The 23,849-nt window shown below is 38.1% G+C and overlaps 1 protein-coding gene across 1 annotated transcript in view; it reads left to right on the top strand.

Annotated features, from left to right (window-relative positions):
* Positions 1–12,919, top strand: part of LOC126236041 (uridine 5'-monophosphate synthase) — a 131,306-nt gene extending 118,387 nt beyond the window's left edge. Inside the window, exon 7 of the mRNA XM_049945075.1 lies at positions 8,438–12,919. Within this exon, the coding sequence (XP_049801032.1) occupies positions 8,438–8,748 (311 nt within the window). The 3' untranslated portion in view covers positions 8,749–12,919. The remainder of the gene's footprint in view (positions 1–8,437) is intronic.
* The last annotated feature ends 10,930 nt before the right edge of the window (positions 12,920–23,849 follow it).

The raw sequence follows: 23,849 nt of genomic DNA, 5'->3' as shown, positions 1-23,849 counted from the left end.
ATGTATTATCAAGCTCTAGCATGAGAACACCTATCTGTTGGTGGATAATAATTTCGATTTTTAATGTATTTTCATTCGCTGTCAACACTAACGATATCTGACGTTTTTAACTCCCGGTGAGACACAGAACTATTTGCGAGATGACTGTAAGTTCAAGATGCTATTCTGAGCAGCTGGTGAAGAAAAATTCGGTAGCTGACGTCTCTTTGTGTGTAGTCAACAACGATATGTGTGGGGCTCTATTCCCAGTGAGCACTGAACTCTTAGTCATATTATTTCAGTTCAAACATGCTCACATGTCACTGCTGGTGCAACAAACCCATATTTAACGTTCGTTTTCTCTAGAATATAACAGCGATAGGTGCCGGGTTGGAGTCCTGGGAAGGAAAAAATTAATGTTTCGTCTCGTCATTTCAGTTAAAACATCTAGCTACTGCCGCGAAATTCCGATATGTCACATTTGACTGTGCTTCGATAGCAATCCGATTAGGTTCCGGGTTCGAATCCGTGTCCAACACACAGCTTTACCTCACGGCATTTCAAGTAAGTTACTTGTGAAGAAGCAATATTTAACATCTCTCGTAGTTCGTTAATAGGGACAATAGATGCTGGGTAGGAATTCACGTCTGTTAAAAATGTTTGCGTTATGCAATTTAAAGTTGATATTTGCTAACTGATACTCTCTAAAATCGAGGTATATCACTCTCTGTATGCCTAATCAGGAATGACTGTTAGTTTCCGTCAGTCACGAAATCTTTGCTTAGTCTGCATGAGCTGGGTTTGAATCCATATGCAGAACAAGACGGTTCGTCGTGTCATTTAATGTTCATACATATTCTCAACTAGCTGCTCGTGAATAACTTAAATTTTTAATGTCATTTTGTGTTAAATAGTTCAAATGGTTCATATGGCAAGCCGGCCGGAGTGGCCGTGCGGTTCTGGGCGCTACAGTCGGGAACCGCGCGACCGCTACTGTCGCAGGTTCGGGTCCTGTCTCGGACATGGTGTGTCTGAGGCCCTTAGGCTAGTTAAGTTTAAGTAGTTCTAAGTCCTAGCGGACTGATAACCTCAGAAGTTAAGTCCCATAGTGCTCAGAGCCATTAGAACCATTTCTGAAGTATAAGAGTATTTACGAACAGTACAAGCAGGATTGCAGCGAACTGATCACTTAGTGCAACATGGAGTACTTGTGTAATTAGTCATTGCAGCTGCATATCTGAGGGTAAGATTTGTTAAGCATTTCATTGCAGAATTAATGTAATATCCGCACGATAATCTCTGCAGTCATACTTTATTAGGAGCCCGCGATTGGAGTACCATGTTCGTTAAATCGGATTACTCAAGCTGAGGCCAAATAAAGACAAGCGATGACGCCACAACACTATCTTTACTTAAGTAGGTAGTCAGCGCTAAAGTATGTGCGCCACCATTAATGTTACTGTAAGCAGTTTGACAACGTAACACCACCACAACTACTGACAACCTGAACCATTAACATCACGCAGTTGTGACAAATGGTTCAAATGGCTCTGAGCACTATGGGACTCAACATCTGTGGTCATAAGTCCCCTAGAACTTAGAACTACTTAAACCTAGCTAACCTAAGGACATCACACACATCCATGCCCGAGGCAGGATTCGAACCTGCGACCGTAGCAGTCACGCGGTTCCTGACTGAGCGCCTAGAACGCAGTTGTGACTCTCAGTGATTACAGGTTACTGATGTTTGTCAAGAATAGCGGAAAGCGCCTCTGAAGTTCCATTTGCATTACGACTAGCACGTGGCCGGCCGCGGTGGTCTAGCGGTTCTAGGCGCTCAGTCCGGAACCGCGCGACTGCTACGGTCGCAGGTTCGAATCCTGACTCGGTCATGGATGTGTGTGATGTCCTTAGGTTACTTAGGTTTAAGTAGTTCTAAGTTCTAGGGGACTGATGACCACAGATGTTAAGTCCAATAGTGCTCAGAACCATTTGACTAGGACGGAGAGAATGCTAAATAACAGTAATAGGTCACCCAGCGAAGAGTAGAGTCCACGTATTGTCTGAAGTTCTTACAGTTTGATATAATGCAGTTCCCGATAGTTTCACACTAACGGGTTCTTTTGGCTATCGAAATACTCATATGGGAATCATAAAAGTGGAATTGCTAGATCACCCAACTACCTTAATAACACCTCATTCTGGATTGAATACGACTCGGAAAGCGACGTTAATTTGACGTTTTCATCCATCTCCTGACGTCTCACTGAATGAAGTCTGAAGTGCACGCACAGTTGTGTTGCCTGCCGCAAGGATTCTGTGAAGTGTTGTGGCAGCTGGCAGTCATTGCTGAATACACACATGTGCAAATAACCTCACTGCTCTAGCGGAACTCGTCTTTGTTGCATTTTTTCCATACGGTAATTAGCACAATAACATAAGGCTTGTTCTGCTGAAGAACTTGATGCCCACAAGTCCTTAAATAATAATCTCCTAGCGGGAGGAATAAATACATGAAAGGAAACAGACTGTTGGACGAAAGAATGGACAGCTCCCTGCTTTTGGCGTTTCCGATAGCGCCTACGATAAGAATCTGGTGTCATATTATGCTTCAGAACTCTAAACTGTTTATTTTTTTACTTCATACTAAAACAAAAGTTGTGATATGAGACGAGGAAATGACTTATATGCTTCTCAGGAACTTTAGTTTTTCGTGTTTATTTTCTCACTTCATATTAAAACAAGGGCGTTAATATGAGAAGAGGAAATGAAATATACGCTTCCAAGACATAATATTTCCTTGTGTGCTATTACTGCAAACATGAAAGCCCTGCAGTTAATTTTTGTATGTTGGATAAGTTTTGATATCACCTCACATTCCTTTGTGACAAGGTTCCTATTGTCTTGGGATTCAAATAGAGTGGACGTTTCATCACTGGTTAATATTCTGATGACTAATGACATGATACTCGTTGCAATTGCTCCATGGCACCTGTGAGTAGAGTCTCACGTTGGTTACTATAAGAACACGCAGGCAGTGATATCCGCTCACTGGAGTCAGAGCCAAGGTGATTTCTTTCTGTTTAGGGCGAAGCGTCTGCTGCAGTGTCCACGCTCAGCCAACATAAACAAATCGCGGCGGCATTGGGCACTGCTAATCGCTGCACTTGTCGCGAGCCTCGACAACAAGAGCGCACTGTCTCTGCTAACGATACTATGGAGTTAATAGATCTTACTTAACGGAATACGCAGGACATGGGATGGGTAAAAATTCAGTTTGTAGCTTCCCATCGCATTAAAATACTTTACAGTCATATTTGATGCAATATTTATTGTTGGTTGTCTCTCTAATGTTAATAGTATTGATTCACATCGTACGTTAACACGAAAACACACACACACACACACACACACACACACACACACACACACACACAGTCATTGATTCCAGTGAGGGTGACAACTACGGTTTGTTGAACAACACATGCACCCGTCAGTTCCTCAGTTGGCGTCGAGTGGATGAGATTTTTCAATTACCTTGCACTGCAAGAATTGTAAGGAGGGGACTGAAAGTAAATGGACTTGATGTATGCTAAAGGGCTGCGACAAAGCAAAGCTTGACCGATTATCAGATAACTGTCCACATGGGCTTTGTGGACGAGTATACTTTTAGTAACCAACCCACCCACGATCATTACGTAAGATTTCTCGAGGGCGTAGGGAAATTGATTTCATTAAGTCGTCGACGGTGTAGCGTGATGGTTTACTTCCCACCATACGTTTTCTATATTCGTCCAAAGGTCGCTTGCATTTGTAGGGACACATGGCAATGACCTTGTTACCTCTGCCCACATATTCTCTATCTGGTTGATGTTCGGTGATCGTGGAACAAACGGCTACAGCTTCATCCTCTCTTGGCCCTAAACCAATCTCGCACTGCTCTACTATGATGGATGGGTCTCTGCTCCTGTAAATACATTGTTATGTCGTTAGTTCATATATTTATATTTAAATAACGTATTTGTAATAAGCACAGTGGTTAAGAATTCATTCCCTGTCATAGATAAGTGATCTGGATTCAACAGTCCGATTAAGAATGTGGTTCACCCAGTCTATCATATGATGAGCGTCGTAGTCGGATAGCCACATTAAGACTGACTGGCTGAATCCGATTAGGACGATCTTGTATCGAAATGAAATTACAGAAATCGGATAATTTGAACGTCTGTATTGCAACAATGCTGCGCACATAAATTCCTATGATGGGGTAACAGCTAGCAACTGTCTAAGAAAAAGTGAGAAATATGTCTACTAGCAGCAATGTAACGTAATTATAAACCATGTTTATGTGATGGAAATACTGAATCGAACAACACACATCTATTTCAGTGGAGGGAAGATACACCATATCGGATTTGCTGATGACATAATAATGACAATAATAATAAAAATCCCGTGTGGCCGATAGAGGAAACCCTCCCCCATATGGATGGTACCGTGGAAATCAAATACTTGTGGTGAACCAAATACTAACACAATCCTGAACGGCTACTCAATCCGTTGAACCCAAAATCCAGACACATCTGAGTGAAAATCACCGCTACTCTGGTCACCGTCTGTTAGCTCAATGAGCTTGGCTGAAAATATTTGCTTCCAAAGGCTTCAACACCCTCTGGTCCTGTCCGGTCCTGGTATCACCCAGGCCAAACCAATGAAACACAAGAAAACATGAACTATGCAAGCAAAGGTAACTTTACCCCAGGTGGTACACAACCTGGCCACCGATAGGCGGCAGTTGGATTTTTGCACTCTGGGGAGTCCAGGTTAGCACGGCAGAGAATATCGAAGATCTCTGGTAAATTTCCCTACAAGCAGAAAACATTCATTTGAAAACTAAACATCGATACATTGATCCAAACAAGAAACCTAAATAATCTCACAAAAGAAATCGTCCGCCAAAAAATTCTCATCCTTGCTCTTCAAGAACCACGATTAATTGACAATTAAAACTTGCATTACGGAAACCATGGCATCTTCAAAATACAACAAAAGGTAGCGAAACTCGCACCAATCCTCGGCATTGCATTTCTTGAACACAGATCTATCAACAACTCTGTCGAAGAAATCACACCCATCAACAATCGAGTTATGACTATGCTCATTCAGAGCCCCTATAAAAAATATACACTCATAAATGCACATGCCCCCACCAACATCGAAAATAAGGAAAACACCGAAAATGTCGAAAAATTGTGGAACACACTCGAAAATACTATGAGCAAAATTTGCCAAGATGACATGAAAATACTAATGGGAGGCTTCAACACTCTATTTGGGACAGAAAAAACCTGTAGAAAAATCATTGGTACAAATTCAACACACCGAAACGCTTAGACCAACAGCACACGTCTGACTGACATTTGCCAACAATTCAACCACAAAAGAATGTCTTCCCACTTAGGAAGTAGCCTGTTCCCAAGAAACATGTTTGGCTACCAGGTGCAAGCTGCTTTCGTTCGCCTTTCGAGACTCGCTGAAAGCCAGATTTTTAATTCTTTTGTAGCAGAGCTACAAGCAGGCAGATACAAACGCAATAAGGGAATCGTAAGACAACGCGCCTTGCTACTTTCAGTAACCCTTAGTGTCAGAGCGAAAACCTTACGGTACTGCCAAATTCATAATGACGACATATTTTTTGTTGTTGTGAATACATAATTATATCTATGAAATGCCACTTTTCATAATAATAGCGGATGATACAGGAAATGAAGTAAATACGGATCTTTTCGAAGTCAAAAGTCGGTAATGTCCTACTAATTCGTGTTAAAATACGCTCAATCGTCTCACAGATACTTAATGCTTTATTAAGATAGTCTGCCGTCGTGATGTTTCTGTAGTAAGCTGAATTTATTTTGTATTAGTACAGTGAATATTTTAATTGGATTTTCCGATAGTTTACTAAACCCAACAGTAATCATCAATGAGAAATTAATCAGCAAAAGAATTTTCTTTCACGATATCTAAAACGATCTGACAACGCTAAAGTTGTTTACAAATTCTACGCCAGTAGAAACCTACTGGTTTCAACGATATAATTATACCAGAGTAGTTTTAAGAGTATTTTCGTCTAGAAATGAATTGCGTCGATGGTTGATCGATCAAGAGCGGGAAAGGTAAAGCTTAACGAATATATGACGAGAGGGACAAGTGCTTGAGAGAGGACTTCTCTATCAATACAAGTGCCTGAGAGACGACTTTAATTTCAATCTCCTGGATAGTTTTGTTTCTCAAATCAAGAAGTGCGTTATCATGCAGTAGAACATGTGATGTAGTTGTGTTGCTCGATTTTCTTACGCTGAGACCGAAAGGTGTCTCAGTTGTTGGCAACAAATTCCAGCTGTGTTTTGGTAGAATTCGTAGCCCAAAACTCACTTTTGGAGCTATCAGATATAAAATATTATGTTCACACTACTCTTTGCTCGAGTTTGTCTTTTGGAGGGGCTCAGCCTTTCATTTCTTCTTAGGAAGTTAATGATAAAGGCATCATAACACGTCACCAGTTACAGTACTGCATACGAATGCTCAATGAGCGACCTGATGACGTTCAATAATAGTCACTCCGTTGATTTTTGTTGTTTCGAATTAGAGCATGTAGTACTCGTACACCAGACTTCTGAACTTTGCCTGTTGAATGCAAATGTCGCATGATGGTAAAATGGTAATCTATCACATATATCAGTAGTCGAGACTTGCTTAATGTGGAAAATCATTGATGCCAGAACGATCTTTGTTGAAACAAGAATATCTTTTTCTGGCGTATTTTTCCCAAAAGCACTCGCTCCACACACAATTCAAATCTTTCTAGCTGCCTCCTCTGCATTCACCCCTCTGTTATACCAAAAGTAAACGTTGCGTTGCAGATGTTACACCTATTTCCGCTTGCGACTCAATTTTACAATGCTTAACTGTAGTTCATGATTCTCAAGTATGCAAAATCCAATGCTTAACTGCAAGATGATAACTAGAACTTCAAATTCGAAAATGACAGTTGATACATACACTGACAGCGTCGCGCCGCGTTCACCTGAGCGGTGCCGGATTTCAGGCGGCGGGTGGCGCCTGGCCGGTGGCCGGTAGCCGCTGCAGCGCGAGGAAACGCTCGAGCGTAAGCTGTTATGATCGCGACGCAGCCACGAGCTGTCCTGCGGAATTGTTTCTGGAATACTTGTTATTGCTGGTGGGTAGAATGTTAAGCGAATTATCTTTGATGTTCAGACTCATAACTTTAGACCGACTGTGGAGAAAAAAAAAAAACAGTTGGACGCGAACAGGCGACTGTAAGCTTAGAACGCACGACGCTTGCCACTAGACCACGGGCTCACATAGTCCGACAACGTCTCGGAAGTAGACAATACTTCCTCCTAACACTTCCGCATCTTACAGTGTTGCCAGATTGTGCATATGGCCGGACTTAGAGTTGTCAGGGGCGGTCAGTTTTATTGGCCACCTTAAGTGAATGACTCGGACTTAGTCTCGGTGGCGGCCGGCCGGCGGTCAGTTTTATTGTCTAAGACTGTACATATATTTATTATTTTTGTCAACTGATTATTGATAAATGATATTAAATAAATGACAAGTAGCTGTTGGAGATCAAATGCTAAGGATGGAAAGATCATGGATTGTCAGATATGTACAATGAGAGATGCATCTCTTGGAATGCAAAAAAAGACACAACACTGCAGTTGAAATGGATTGTTTCTGTGCTAGTAAATGCTATGCTACGAACTATAACCTGGAAAAACTAGAAGTCTTGCAAAGGAGAATGTTTCTTGGACACCTATACAAAATGAGTGGAAACAGATTAATCAAACAGGTATTCAACTATTTCCTGTAGGAACTATCAAATGGATTGATGATGTTAGAAGACATTTAGAAAATACTGAGTGTCGGAATACCAAATGTTAGAAATAACCATGAGTAAAAGCAAAGTGAAAATATGGAAGGGTTTCAAGTTGAAGGAAAATAACGAGATGTGGATGAACTTGAACAGAGCAACAAAGGAAGTAAGGCAGCAAATGTGTGGAATAGTACTGGAGACCGGCAATGTTACACAAAGAAAATTATATTAAGTCATTAATGTGTTTATAAAAGCAATAAATTTATTGTCTTAATTTTTTTTGTACCATTGTATATCTCCTGTGTACTTGCTACAAATATTTTTTACTTCTGCTTTTTTCAGTTTGATATATGCTTCAATCATTCTCTTGCAGCCACTTCAAATGGCCTCACTATAGGAATGTTGTTGTTATGGATCATGGCAATACAGAGTAATAACACCATTAAATAATATGGTTGAGTTTTCATAATAAATGAAGCATTGAAGTGTATTTTGAATCAAGTAATCATAAAAAATCATAAACATGTCTTATTTTTTCTCATGTTTGATTTTGTGTTTTAGATGCATTGGATATGTGTTTGAAACACGAAGATTTCGTATGTGGAATAGTTTGTCAGAGTCCCCTCCTGCTACAGTCACCGGGCATAGTTCAGTTGTCACCTGGTGTCAGTCTAAGCCAAAAAACAACAGACGGCCTTGGGCAGCAATATACAACACCAGAAGATATTGTATTGGTAAGAGGTGCAGATGTAGTCGTGGCTGGGAGAGCTATATCAGCCAGTGATGACCCAGTGGCCTCTGCAGCTGAAATACGTTCACGCCTGTGGAATGCATATGAACAGCGCATAAAAATAAGTGACCAAACTGAATAAATGAGATAATGGAACACTCGGTGTTATCAATCTCCAATGTTTTGTAAAAACCTTAAGTATTATTTGAAGTATATTGTATTCCCACCTCAGAATTAATTATATTCTGTTATTTTCAAATAGTTTACCCTCATTGGATTTAAGATTTTGTAATGATTAATAATTGAATAATTCATCCATTAGATCCATAGTCAATAATTTGAAAAGCAGCAGTTGTGCCATGAGATGAACCTTGCTCCTCTTCTTTTTAAATCAGATCTGTTAAGAAAACACCTGTTAGGTCTCAAGTCTGTTTTATAGTTTTGTCTATGTATAAACATAAATACTGTGGTGATAAAAAATGCAAAATTTCTTTATATTGATGTTTTGCTTTGGAAAAAGGTTGATGCGTATATATTGCTGTTATTGTAGGTATATTTACTTGAACAGTTAATAACCACTCTTAATGCTTTCAAATTAGATTTCTTCACCATTACCTTCACTTTTTTAAAATTTTTTTATTTATTTGTTGTTTTTATTTTTTTAATTAAATAGTCACCATCCTCTCTCCCATTCCACTCTTCTCCCCTCTTTCATCAAATTTCTGTTAGGTCTATACCCTACAAATAGCTATAGCTAGATTGCTTTGTTCTGGCAGACCGACTTTCAAACGTTGTTGGCAACATAGCACAGAATTCCTAACATTAAATTCTGAAAGGTAAGGTTGCTGTCAACTGTTGGTTTGAACACCACAATATTTTCTTACTCAAGGTTGAAGTGGTATCTCCATTTCTCTCATGTGTCATAATATGTGTATGCAGTTTCTTAGTAATGTAAAAACTGAGTACTACTGAATCACATTTTTTCAGAAAGAATTGTACCAGGGCCATTCTTTTGGACACAATTTTGTGGGCCCACCTTCTCTGTATATTGCAATACTTTTTGTTTATATTTTTTCATTGTAAAGTCCACAGTGTCATTTTTTATCTGTACTACACATAAATTCATAAGTATTTGTATTCTCACCTCAGAATTAATTATAAGCTGTTAATATTCAAATAGCGTATTGTCATTGGGCTGTAGATTTTTAATGATTACCAATTGAATATTTCACCCACTAGAAATATTTGTTATTTTTCATATTTGTATGAAGCGATTAACTTATTTTGGCTGGCAATTGTGTAAAGCTCATCTTTTGCCATAAGAATCTCATTATAATCAAATATCTGATCCGAACATGACCATTATATATCCCAGTAGATAAAATATTTATTTTCTCATATGAATGTCATATCTGTGTTACAACAATATTATATGAAAATGATAGTTGCTACTAGCCATATAGCGGACATACTGAGTCGCAGATAGGTACAACAAAAATATTGTCAGAAAGTGAGCTTTCGGCCAACAGACAACACAAGCAAATGCGCATGGCTCCCTCCCCTCCCCCCCCCCCCGTCCCCACCCCACTATGCGCGCGCGCGCACACACACACACACACACACACACACACACACACACACACACACACACACACACACACACAAAACCAACCATAGTCCGGCCACTGAGGCCAGACTCAATAATAAATTTATACAGGAGCATGTGGGATTGATTCTGGCTAGGGACAAGGAAACTTTTCTGTATTGAATGCAGATGGATGGAGCAAGGGTCCGCAGTGGCGGATAAAACTATGTAAATAACATAGAAATACGTGAAAAAAAAATTTTTCACAAAAATACACCCAAACAGGCGTAGAAAAAAGGAAAAGGATGGAATGAGTGAAGTAAGGGGAAAGAAGATGAAATCTGAGGGAGTAGGCTGATAGTAAAGACAGAAACTATCTGAAATTGGTGTGAAGACACAATGAAATCAAAGAAAAAATAAATTAAGAGATATTAATGTGTGTTGCAGTACTGTGGGTGGATAAGTGTGGAGAAGGGGGACGGCAGATGTGACTAGATTAAGTGAAGTAAGTAGGTGCAAATTGGAATAGAGAGGAAAAGGAGTGGGGGTGGAGAGGGGTTGGTAGGATGACTTAAAAGTTCATGTGGCACGGGAGGGTAGAGGAAATAACATGCGAGAGTGACGCAGGAGCCTGGCCTCAGCATCTCTCTCTCTCTCTCTCTCTCTCTCTCTCTCTCTCTCTCTCTCTCTCTCTGTGTGTGTGTGTGTGTGTGTGTGTGTGTGTGTGTGTGTGTGTGTGTGTGTGTGTGTAAGAAGGCCTTGTTGAGACTGAAAGCGCACTTTCTGTTGTGCCTATCTGCGACTCAACATCTCTGTTCTATGGTGAGTAGCAACTATCCTTTTCATAATATTGTTGCATTCCATCCTGGATTTTTCATTGTTTCATATCTGTATTAGATTTTTGCTCATGTTGTCCTTTTATCATCCATTTCTCACATTGTTTAAATCTGCATTGCATCACAAGTAATTAGTATTTTTAAGTTTTGAGATGGATTTTGATGCTCATTAAGTATAGAAATATACGAGGTGGTAGCACTATAATTCTTGTGTAGTCTGCAAGTTAACATTCCACAAAGATTTTTTTTCTGTACTTAGGGCAGCTGTGGTTTATAAGGGAGACCAGAGTAAAGATAACCTCCTCGCTTTTGAAAAGAGGTACCAGACAAATAAAAGGAAAAAATCTTTTATATGTGTTGTTTAAATAAAAGATTTTTTTGTTGTTTAAATGGAAGATTTTTATTGTATTCTTTTTTATAAATTGTGGCCATTTTCAAACATTCTTATCCACTTTCATGTATGAAAAATGAAAACATAGGTTTTATGAATAGTTAAAAAATTCTATTTTCATAAGCAGTATTTTTATAAACACAATTTGCGTTCAGATACCCATTTTCTGTTGTGTTAGTGGAGTAATGCATGTGGTGGTATGCTGTGGTTGCACACTGTATTTATCTAGAACAAGAAATTCTTTTATTCTTATTCCCTAGTGAGGTTTCCTACTTAGACTAAGTTTACTCTTCAAACAGTTAAAGGGAAACTTCCAGTGAAAACTGAAGGTACATGGATGAAAATCTCAACTCTAGATTGTCCTCATATTGGCAGATAAAAAAACAAAACTGCATTCCCATTGCTGTCAGTGCATGAGGTTGACTTGACACAGATTGTCTTAAAAGTGTGTGGCATTTTAATATGCTTAAAAACGAAATATTAATATCACAAGCATTCCATCAGTGGACTTAACTTAATTGTTTTGATGTTGTTAGGGTATTGGTGTATAAGTGGCAAATCTTTTGTTATGACACTCATCGACATTACTTCATAGGTTGTGGGTTTGAGGACTTACTGCCAATGGTCTTACTTGCTGCATGTCATTTTGTGATCATATTAAACTTAGTTTCCACCTCCCCACTCAGACCAACATCTCAGTCCCAGTGTAATGTTAATGGGAGAGCACAAGGGATAAAAGTAACATCACATGTAGGTGCAGCAGTGTTCTCTCATTGTAATCAAATCACATATTGGTTCTCTTCTCGTAGTGTTTTGAAGTTTTTAATTTACATGTGCACTGAAAAGTGAAATTTTGAGTGGATATAATTAATTACTTTGAAAATGCACTTTCTGAATGATCGAAACCAATTAAATTATATTTAGTAAAGAGTTTAAATTATCTGTCTTTCTTACCTCATGACTTTATTGTGCAGATCCATAACATTATGCAGCCAGTGAAATTAAATTGTAAATGTATCATAAATTTTAAAATCATTTGTATTTTGAGCACACAATGTGTGTGTATATATTCAAATAAATCGTGATTAAAGAGCTTATATTAATAGGTGTAATGAAATGAAATGACCTAAGAGTATCACTGCCTGTAGTGCTCATACTTTAAGAAAAGTGGAATTGTTGCATTAGTAATGCCTTAGTAACTGTAATGCCTGAAAATAATCTGTACAATTTCAGAAAAATGTTGCACTTAATGAATAAATGTCAGGTATATCTAATAACGTACAGTTGCTTAAATTTAAGGGCAACATAAATTGTTTCATTGTAAGTATATCAGTTGTGTGCTCCTGTATGGAATTGATATTGGGTATTGTTGCAATAATTTCTAACTGTATTTTTTAAAACACTTCTTTGTACTGACTACTGAAAGACTGTACTATTGTGCCTGAAATTGTAATATTTTGAAATTCCATTTTAATTATGAATAAACAAAATAAAAATACAATTTATTTTTTCCAGTGTTACATAAATTAGTTAGGTAAACCAGTTTCAAAGACCGTAAATAGTATTGAGATGAACCTCTAAGACATGAAAATTTCTTTTCCCTACAATTTGTGAGCACATCCACCACAGACAGACAGTTTTTAAATCATTTTCATGCACAGGTGTTTACATAGATAAAGTTTCTGATCACCAGTAAATGTAGTGTGTTAGCATTACCCAGAAGAAAAGTGAATGGTTAAGTGGTGGTTGGTATTCATTCTTGCATACATGTTTGTATCAAGTATATCACTGTACATGAGCAAGAAAATGAAGAATTTGTGCAGCATTCACATTTGATGTAGATGTGGTGCCAGTCAACAAGTAGGAGAAACTAATTAAATGGGATGAAGGCATGTTGTCTGTGGTGGTAATTCAGCTGACTAACCTTGGCACAAAATGTTGAGAGAAGGGAAGAGTCTTACTGTGTGCTCAGGGAAAATACCCTTGAAGTTGTGACTTTACTGCTGATTAAATTGCTAATAATGTTGTTGTCAGGTTTCTGAATGCATGTTTGCTTTTAAGTTATTTGGTTTTGTTTATTGTCTAGAGCAGTGGTTCCCGACCTTTCTTAGACCATTACCCGAGTGCAGTCAGACATTATTTCGTAAGCCCCCCCCCCCCCCTCTCTCTCTCTCTCTCTCTCTCTCTCTCTCTCTCTCTCTCTCTCTCTCTCTCTCTCTCTCTCTCCTGCTGTCTGTTGCCGCACCCTCCTCCTCCTCCTCCTCCTCCTCCTCCTCCTCCTCTCCCTCCACCCTCTGCCCTGTCCCACACATTGGCACCAACTTTAGCACCTTACTAAGCTGTAGAATGAAAGACTTTTCTTGGAACACTTTTATTTTCAAAATAAGGAAAGGTGAATGATATTTAGTGTGTGTGTGTGTGTGTGTGTGTGTGTGTGTGTGTGTGTTTGTGTGTGTGTGAGAGAGAGAGAGAGGGGGGGGGGGGGGGGGATAAATGACAAAGGAAATTGTGGTGCCTCACATGTTACACAAAACTTCTTATCTGATAAGAAAGCTAACTATCCACAGTGAGGTTGGGCATTGTTGCAAAACATACTTCGCTGCACTACTCCTCTCCATTGCAACACTTGCTTGACCTGCACTCTGCAACCCCTTTTAAACCAACCAATTTAAAACGTGCACTATACTACTTACTGTTGGTAAATCACTTGATCACACCCCTTACTTCTGAAGTGGCAGAAACTGGAAGGCTTCAGGCTGTTAATGCTTTGCATCTGACCACGGCCACTAGTAATAATAGTAGTAGTAGTAAAATTTCATGTGACTAGGGCCTCCCGTCAGGTAGACCATTCACCAGGTGCAAGTCTTTCGATTTGACACCACTTTAGTGACTTGCGCATCATTGGGGATGAAATGATGATTAGGACAATACAACACCCAGTCCCTGAGCAGAGAAAATCTCCAACCCAGCCGGAAATCGAACGTAGGCCCTTAGGATTGACATTCTGTCGTGCTGACCACTCTGCTACCGTGGTGGTGGTGGTGGTGGTGGTGGTGGTGGTGGTGGTGGTGTACAGCACTATAATTAGTCCTTATGTACTGCAGGTACTATCTACAACTTGGAGAAGACATGTTCTTGAGATATTGAGTGTTTGTTACACATGTGTGTCTTTTTTATCATCAGCAATGTATGGGACAAAGCATAACATATCTGCATAGGGGTTGAACTGTATGAGGAACCTGTAACCTCCATCACGTTAATACTACTAACTGAGAAAAAGTAATTACTGGTAACTTATATAATCAGTATTAGAGTCATACAAAATTGTGATAATAGTAACTATCTTTTGAAACTAATGTAGTGTTGTGGCTGAAACAGAACTGAATCATTTAGTTTCTACCCCTCAGAAAATTCCATTTTGCCCCTGACGGGGTAATTACAGACAGATTGGGAACCACTGGTCTAGAGCATAGTTTCCCAACTTGTGGTTTGCAAACCCCATGGCAGTTCACAAAATATTTCAAGGGGTCGCCAAAGACGTTTTCCATGATGGCAGGTTTTGAGGTTAGGCCTATTACTGTTTCTTTAGTTTCTGCGGCATTGTCATAATAGAATAATTATTATTATATTATTATTGATTTGCTACAATATATTACTTTTACAAAAACGTATGTTTTGTTAGGTCTCATAAAAGTGTGGAAATGGAGAAAAAGAAGGCATTTGATAGGCACCGTCTTATTGTACACCCTGAAGACTATGGGAAAGTATTGCTAGAATTGTCAGAAGAAGAATTACAAGAATTGTCAGATTCATGTGAATCTGAGTCTGAAGAGGAAGTTATTGAAGAAGAAAACCACAGCAGTGAGTCCAAACAATCAACAGAGGAAACAGATGACCACCTGCTTGAAGAGGGGAGACTAGAAACAGATGATTCCAGAATGAGATTTTCACTCTGCAGCGGAGTGTGCGCTGATATGAAATTTCCTGGCAGATTAAAACTGTGTGCCCGACCGAGACTCGAACTCGGGACCTTTGCCTTTCGCGGGCAAGGGCTCTACCATCTGAGCTACCAAAGCACGACTCACGCGCGGCCCTCACAGCTTTACTTCTGCCAGTATCTCGTCTCCTGCCTTCCAAACTTTACAGAAGCTCTCCTGCGAACCCTGCAGAACTAGCACTCCTGAAAGAAGTTTCATATCAGCGCACACTCTGCTGCAGAGTGAAAATCTCATTCTGGAAACATCCCCCAGGATGTGGCTAAGCCATGTCTCCGCAATATCCTTTCTTTCAAAAGTGATAGTTCTGCAGGGTTCGCAGGAGAGCTTCTGTAAAGTTTGGAAGGCAGGAGACGAGATACTGGCAGAAGTAAAGCTGTGAGGGCCGGGCTTGAGTCGTGCTTCGGTAGCTCAGATGGTAGAGCCCTTGCCCGCGAAAGGCAAAGGTCCTGAGTTCGAGTCTCAGTCGGGCACACAGTTTTAATCTGCCAGGAAGTTTCAAACAGATGATTACCGATTTTACGTAGGAAAAGATAAAGAAACTATTTGGATAGGTGAACCTCTTCCCTCTTGTAAAACCAAGGCCAAGAACATCCTAAAACTTTTGCCACGTCCAAAAGCAAGTACTGAAATTATGGAAAAAGAAATGCACGCATTTTACCTATTTATTACTGATGCGATGATTGACAACATTGTGGAAAATACAAACTGATACATCCAGAATAGTAAAAGAGCTGAAGTTCAATATTCAAGAGAACGAGACTGCAGAGACACCACAAAACCAGAGATAAAGACTCTTTTAGGTGCATTATATCTAATAGGTATAAAGGACACACGAATTGATGTGAACTGTGGGATGCAGATGGTACAGGAATGATTAATTTACGAGCTCTCTTCAGCTACTAGAGCTTTCGATTTCTGCTTTGAACTCTTAGGTTCAACAACCTGTGTACCCGGAATGAAAGAAAAGAAAGTGACAAACTAGCATCTATTCGGGACTTCCATCATGAGTGTGGCATCAACTGCCTTGCTCACTACATTGTCAGCAAGTTTGTCACTATTGACGAGATGTTGCATCCTTTCAGAAGACGCTGTGGGTTTGCACAGTGTATCCCTAATAAGCCTGCAAAATATGAGCTCTTAGATTTATGCCTTGTGTGATGCCAAAACATTTTACACCCAGAACTTTGAAATGTACTGTGGCAAGCAGATGCCAGGACCCTACCTGAAGTCTAACAAGCCTGATGACATTGTGCAAAGATTAACAACACCAACTGAGAAAACAGAAATCTTATGACTGACAATTGCTACGGTACCTACCCTCTGGCTGAAAATCTCCTCGGCAAAGGTTTGACTTTCTTGTGAACCATGAAAAAAAAGGAAATACCTCAAGAATTCGAAGCAAATAAAACCCGAGAAGTCCAGTCATGTCTCTTCGGTTTCCAAGACAATTTTTGTATAGGTTTCGACTGTTCCTAAAAACAATAAAGCTGTGCTCATCCTACAGTACTTCCAGAATAATGCGATGATGGCCACTTGCATTTTTCTACAAACATCTAGATATTGCTGGGATAAATGCAAACATTATTTTCAAATTCAACAATCCTGATAATAAAGAAAGAAGATGAATCTTTTTGGAAAAATCTTTCTCTGGACCTAATGGAAGAACATTTGAATCTTCGAGTATTGCTTGAGACGCTTCCCAAGGATATTCTCACCTTCTCGACCAAGTATAGGTGTGAAGAAGAGAAGACCAAGGGGCCAACAAAACCTGGAATTTGTTGTATTGTATTGTATTGTATTGTATTGTATTTTTATTGATCCAGGCAATCATAGTATTGTACAGCTGTACATATGATATTGGATAGGTCAAGAGAGCTATTTACAAGTAATTTTTACAAATTGATTTTTACAAATTGATTTTTACATTATTTTGTAGCAAGGAAATTATCTATCTTAAACAAAACAGTTAATACAAATCATAGAATTGTAAGATTGTACATACGGTATTGGACAGGTCAAGGGAACATATTTACAAGTAATATTTAATAAATTGTTTTTACATTATTTTGCAATGAGGAAGTTAGCTATCTTTAACAAAACAGTAAATACAAATGTTGTATGGTAAAATACAAACAGCCAATACAAATGTAATAGTAAAGTAGTCCAGTGTATTTCATAGACATGCACAGTATATAATAATCCAGTATATTTCATAGACATGCACAGTATATAATTTTCAGACCTAATTGAACATTTATCATATTGTTTACATTTTTAACCCCTTTCAAAAAAATGATCAACTGCATAAAAACAATGGTCCAAGACATATTTTTTTAACTTATGTGAGAAGGCTTTTGGGTTCTTTGTTGCTTTGATTTCATTGGGTAAATTATTATACATTTGTATCCCAACATTTAAAACACTTTTTTGGTAGCAGGTAGTTCTGGACTGAATCATATGTAGGTCAGATTGCTGCCTTGTTGCATAGTTATGAATATCTCCATTGAATTTTAGTGTGCAGTCATTGTTTAACAGGTATGACTTGACAAATGAGACGATATTATAAATGTAAGCAGAGGGCAGTGTCATAATGCCATTTGTTTTGAAATGTTGTCTGCATGATTCGTTATGTCTTAGATTACATATTATGCGTATTGCCTGTTTTTGCATTTTGAAAATATATCTACCTCCAGGTGAGTTCCCCCAAAATATGATTCCATACTGTAAAGTAGAATGGAAGTAAGCATAATATACATGTATGAGAAATTTTGTGACTGATTTTTTGAGTATCCTTAAAATGTAACACACAGTTGAGAGCTTTTTTGAGATATAATTTGTGTGAGTCTCCCACTTAAGATTTCCTTCAAGCCATATGCCAAGAAACTTGACAGAGTCCACACACATAAGCTCTTGGTTATTTAGAATTACATCAGGAATTTTTGTTTTTGGGATGAGAGTCTGAAGTTGATGTACGTTGTTTTCTGTATGTTTATAATCAGTTTGTTCTTGTTGAACCATTTGCTGAGTGACGACATAAGCGGTTTAATTTTTTGATTGTGGTCCTCTGTATCAGTACCCGTTATTAGTATACTTGTGTCATCAGCAAATAGTGTGGTATGTCCTGTAGCAAGCTTCGTGCTTATATCATCAATGTATAGCAGAAACAGTATGGGTCCCAGGATTGAGCCTTGTGGCACACCATATCTAATGGGCATTGTGTCAGAGGAGTGGACAGTAGATCGATGGGTGGTTGTATTCTTTTTTCAAAATTAATTTCAACTTTTTGAAATCTGTTTGACAGGTAAGATTCTAACCATTTGTTTGCAATTCCTCATATTCCTTTATTTGCTAACTTCTTAAGGAGTATGGTATGGTCAATTACATCAAAGGCTTTGGATAAATCTAAAAAGATACCAGTAGTGATTTCCTTATTATCCAGTGCTTTTAAGGTTTTGTTGAGATACTCATAAATAGCTGTGGTAGTTGTCTTTTGCTTTCTAAAACCATGCTGGTGTTTTGTCAATAAGGATAGTTTATTAGTAAAGTCTTCCAACCTGGTGTAAAATAATTTTTCAAACATTTTTGAGAATGAGCTGAGTTGTGCTATGGGCCTGTAATTGGCTACATCATTTTTAGAGCCCTTTTTGTGAAGTGGGATAATTGTTACATATGTGCAGGCATAAAAACAATGGGATCAAAACAGTATGTATGAAATGCAAGAAAAATGTATGCAAGAAACATAGTGTCATAGATACAAAATGCGTGCAGTGTGAAAGTGAGCTGCAGATGGAAGTTGACTAATTTATTCGCAATCATAAACATGAGTGGGAGTTTGAGTGCTCCATTTCATACTGTGTGCCTTGTTACTTTCTTTTCATGTGAATCAGTGCAGTTAAGTGATATAACTAAAGGAACCATGAAGGCAATAAAGAATATTGGCGTGTTATAAATTGCAATGACAATAATAGACAATTGTGAAGGTAACAAATAAATAAAAGATTATTTTAAGAGAGCCACATAATGCTATATTATGTTTTCTCCAGTAAAATCTAACTGGCGATTGTATACAGATTATTTTTCCTTAGGTTAAAAATATAATACTAATAGCGGTTTAAAAGCTGCAATGCGCCCCCTCATGGAAGTATGAAAGGCATGCCCACCGAAGGGTTAAAAGATATAACTGATTGCAAAGTGGAAACAGGGTTTAAACAAAATTGCAAGTTAGTGTTGTGTCAGCAGGTCACTCAGCTGCTCATGACATGTGTCAATCCAACAAAAGTGAACTGTGGGTAAAGAAAATAAAGTACAATGATAATTGCACTAGGTTTGGATTTTCGTATTTAGGTGACAAGTACTGTCCAAGATCCCGGTGTGTTGTTTGTGGTGACATGCTTACTAACGGTCTGAAACCTTCTCTACTTAAATGTCATTTAGAAACTAAACACCTCACCCATGTAATCATATCTGCTGCTGCTGTTTTTTTTTTTTTTTTTCTTTTTCTTTCCCCTCCAAAAAGCTAATGAGTGGAAAAATGATTTAACTACATTTATATCCACTGCATTCAGCGACAATGGGAATGCTCTTAGTGTCTTATCATGTTAGCTACAGAATTACTAAAACTGCAAAACCTTATTCAATAGATGAAGAGTTAGTGTTTCCATGTATAAATGATGTAGTACAGTGCATGCTTTGAGACTTTCACAAAAAGTCAGGATGGTACCATTGTGTGACAATATAGTCAACCATGGGATTAAAGACGTGTCAGATTATGTCAAAAATGAAATTTGGGAAAGAATTTGTGCCAGTCCTCCTCTTGTGATTCAAACTGGCGAAACCATTCATGTTGCCAGTTTGGCCATTTTATTACTTTTTGTCCCTTATATTAATGGGGAGGCTGTAGAAGAGGAGTTATTATTCTGCAGACCCTTGAAAGAGACCTACAGGAGGAGATATATTTAAGTGCACTGATGAATATTTTCGGGAAAATTCAATAGGCTGGACTCGCTTTGTAGGCATTTGTTTGGCTCACGCGAAATTTATGACAGGATGCTGAGCTGTGCTTTTTGCCAAAGTAAAATCGATAGCACCAAATGCTTCTTTGACCCAGTGTTGCATTCAGAGACAAACTCTTGTTTCCAAAGGCTTGCAGTATGAATTAAAATCTGTGCTGGATGATGCAGTGAAAATAATTTTATTAATGCTCACTCCACAGATTCCCGCATCTTTGCAGTGCTTTATGAGGAAATGGGAAGCATTTATAAATGTTAATTGTTTCACATTGAAGATAGGCGGCTATTAAAGGTAGAACTATTTCTAGACTGTATGAGCTCGAAGACAAAGTTTACATTTTTATTACCAGTCATACCTTTCAAAAGGATAGTGCATGGAAGATGAAATCTGGCTTCAGAATTTAGCTTATTTGCGGATATTTTCTCAAAAATTAACAGTTGAAACCTCTCTCTGCAGGGGTCAAATTTAAACATTTATATTGTGCACCCTATCAAATCATTCATTAAATAACTTAATTTTTAGGAAATGTATTTTAGTAGGAATTAAATGGAGTACTTTCGTACCCTTCACAACTTCCTTGTGGAAAATCATCTTTCTTTGGACGAAAATGGCAAGACTGTGGTTAAAGAAAATTTAAAGGGGTTTTGAAAAACCTTTTGGAGAATATTTCCAATAACAACAGATGGATTCATAATCCCTTCAAAGAGTCGACAATTTTAGACTCCACATTAAGTGTAAATGAAAAAGAACATTTTTGAAATTCCACTGATTTTTACTTGCAAAAAAGATCTAAATGTTTGTTGTTGTTTGATTTTTCGTGAATTTTAAAGCAGTTTCCAGTGTTAAAGCCATTATCCACACATCTGTGCAAAAAGTTGTTTTCTTCATATGCATATTTAAAAAAATAAACATGGAAACAGACTTTTTGCTGAAAGTGATTTGAGACTTGATTTCACTTCTGTGGTTGCTGACTTTGAAGCTCTGTGCCACGGAAAGCAGTTGCAAACTTCTCACTGAATTCCAAGGAAGAGGTGAGTAAATAAATGAAAACTTGTATGTGCCAGGCCTACACATTGTGTAACTTTTAAGTTGTAACAAGAGTACTTTAGGTTTTAATTGTTAAGGGTTAATTCAAGGTTATTAAACCTTTTGCTTAAATTTAATGTATGTCTACTATATGTATATTTCAAATTCAGTGGTTCACCCTGCTCAAATCACTGTAGAAGGGATTCGCAAATCGAAAAAGGTTGGGGATGACTGGTCTAAGGGGTTGCTAATGCATCTGTCACATCGCCCTATTAATCGTTATACTATGTGCTATAAAAACCACTTAGGTAAACCGGTGTGTTACCCAACACCTATGAGTGGGTACTCACGACATATGTAAGCATTTTCATTAGTTAAGTAATTTTTTCCCAAACTGTTCGGAAGTTTTTGTCATTGTTTGTATGTGTACGCGATACATTGATGGGTGCTATGTGTCTTCAAGGTGAGACAGCAGTTGCAACTTTACCAATGCTAGGCACTGTTATTCCGCACTGTTGCAGTGTCCTAATATAGAGACGTGGGGTGTGCCATGGAAAAAGTGTCCTTTGGCAATACAGATGATGTCATCAGAGATAAGAGAAGAATCTCATTATCTTTGAAATACGTATGGCCTGTAACTGTATCTTAATTTTGTCAGTTTTACATTTTACATGGAGATTATTGTGTTGTAACCTATAAAGAGATATTAACACAAGAAGTCATTGTATTTGAGAGTAAGAACATATGTCACATTAATTTGAGAAGTGTCATATATATTTTTGAAATTGGGTGTTTTGCTGTGCTCTTGGTTTCCCGTGAATACTGCAGAATTCGGAAAATGAAGTCCAAGCTTCTCAAGATTGACAATTGTAAAGAAGTAACAAGGTGAGCTAATTAATATCGTGAAGTTATAGCTAATGAACAAACTAATTTTCTACGACCAACATGAACAATGCGACTACTGTTCAGTAGTGTAAACAAAAATACAAGGGGGGAAATGACAAAGGGAGTACCGCAGGGTTCAATTTTGGGCCACTCCTATTCCTTATAGATGTAAATGACCTTCCACTTAACATTCAACAAGCAAAATTGATACTTTCGGTAGATGATGCTAGTGTTATAACAAATCTCATTAGAGAGAAAGCAACAGAAGACTTGGTAAAGGTATTTTCCAAAGAAATGTTAAGTGGTCCTATGAAAATGAACTCCCTAAATTTCGGAAAAATACTCTACAGTCAGTTCTGTACAACAAATAGTCATATCAACAATTGATGTACCATGTGAGTTGGAGTCAGCACATAGGGTAGAATGCTCCAAATTGTTTGGAATATATATTTATGAAAACTTGAACTGGAGGAGTTAAAGTGTCTTGTGAAAGGAAAAGGGAAATGTATCTTTTGGCAAGAACAAGTAGGGATCTTGCAGTAGTTGCACACCACTAAAAGTACTCAAAATTATTAAGAAACGTTATTGAAAAATCAAAGAATATGCACATAATGTCAGAAATCAGTACTCCTGACAACAGACTTTCGGCAATATGGAATGTAGTGAAGTGAGAGACAGGACAACCAGCCACAGAACAAGACAACAGCACTATTGAACTGAATGGAAGGGCAATAAATGATGTGTCACAGGTAGAAAATGCATTTAATAATCATTTCTTTAAATATAGTTGAAAGCATAGGGACAAATAGTTCAAGACCAAAATCAAAGCAGTTTGCTGAAAGTGAAACTCATAAAATTAAATCATATAAATGTATCACCAACTTCTCCTTCTGGAATTAAGAAAATTATACGTTCTCTCAAAAATAACAGATATGGTTTTGATGGTATTTCGAATAGCAGCCTAAAGATTTGATCCCATGTAATAAGCCCATGTCTTATCCGAAATCTGTAATGCATCACTAACTCAAGGAATTTTTCCAGACAGACTGAAATATGCCATTGTTAAAACACTCTTTAAGAAAGGTGATGATAAAGGTACCAAGAATTACTGGCATGTTTCACTGCTGACAACATTCTCCAAAATTTTTGAGAAGGTATGTATTCTAGAATAGGATCTCACCGTAGCAACAATAGTATCCTTAGCAAATCGCAGTTTGGGTTTCAGAAGAGATGCTCTACTGAAAATGCCATTACATGTTCACTCAGCAGATATGACAAGCATTAAATAATAAGATAGCACTGGTTGGTATTTTCTCAATCTCTCTAAGGCATTGACTGTGTGAATCACAGTATTCTCCTAGATAAATTAACATTTTATGGGATTGATGGTATAGCCGTGGCATAACCAAAAGAATGCAGTAATTTGTACTTAGTAATTCAAGCAATCAGGGACATAATTATGATGGGAGAAATCATGTATAGGGTTCCCCAAGGTTCAATCTTAGGTCCACT

This window comes from Schistocerca nitens, chromosome 2 (genome assembly GCF_023898315.1).
Source record: "Schistocerca nitens isolate TAMUIC-IGC-003100 chromosome 2, iqSchNite1.1, whole genome shotgun sequence".
In the NCBI taxonomy this organism is placed as follows: Eukaryota; Metazoa; Arthropoda; class Insecta; order Orthoptera; family Acrididae; genus Schistocerca; species Schistocerca nitens.
The sequence above is the reverse complement of the archived record's forward strand: the minus strand, read 5'-3'. Positions and strand labels throughout refer to the sequence as shown.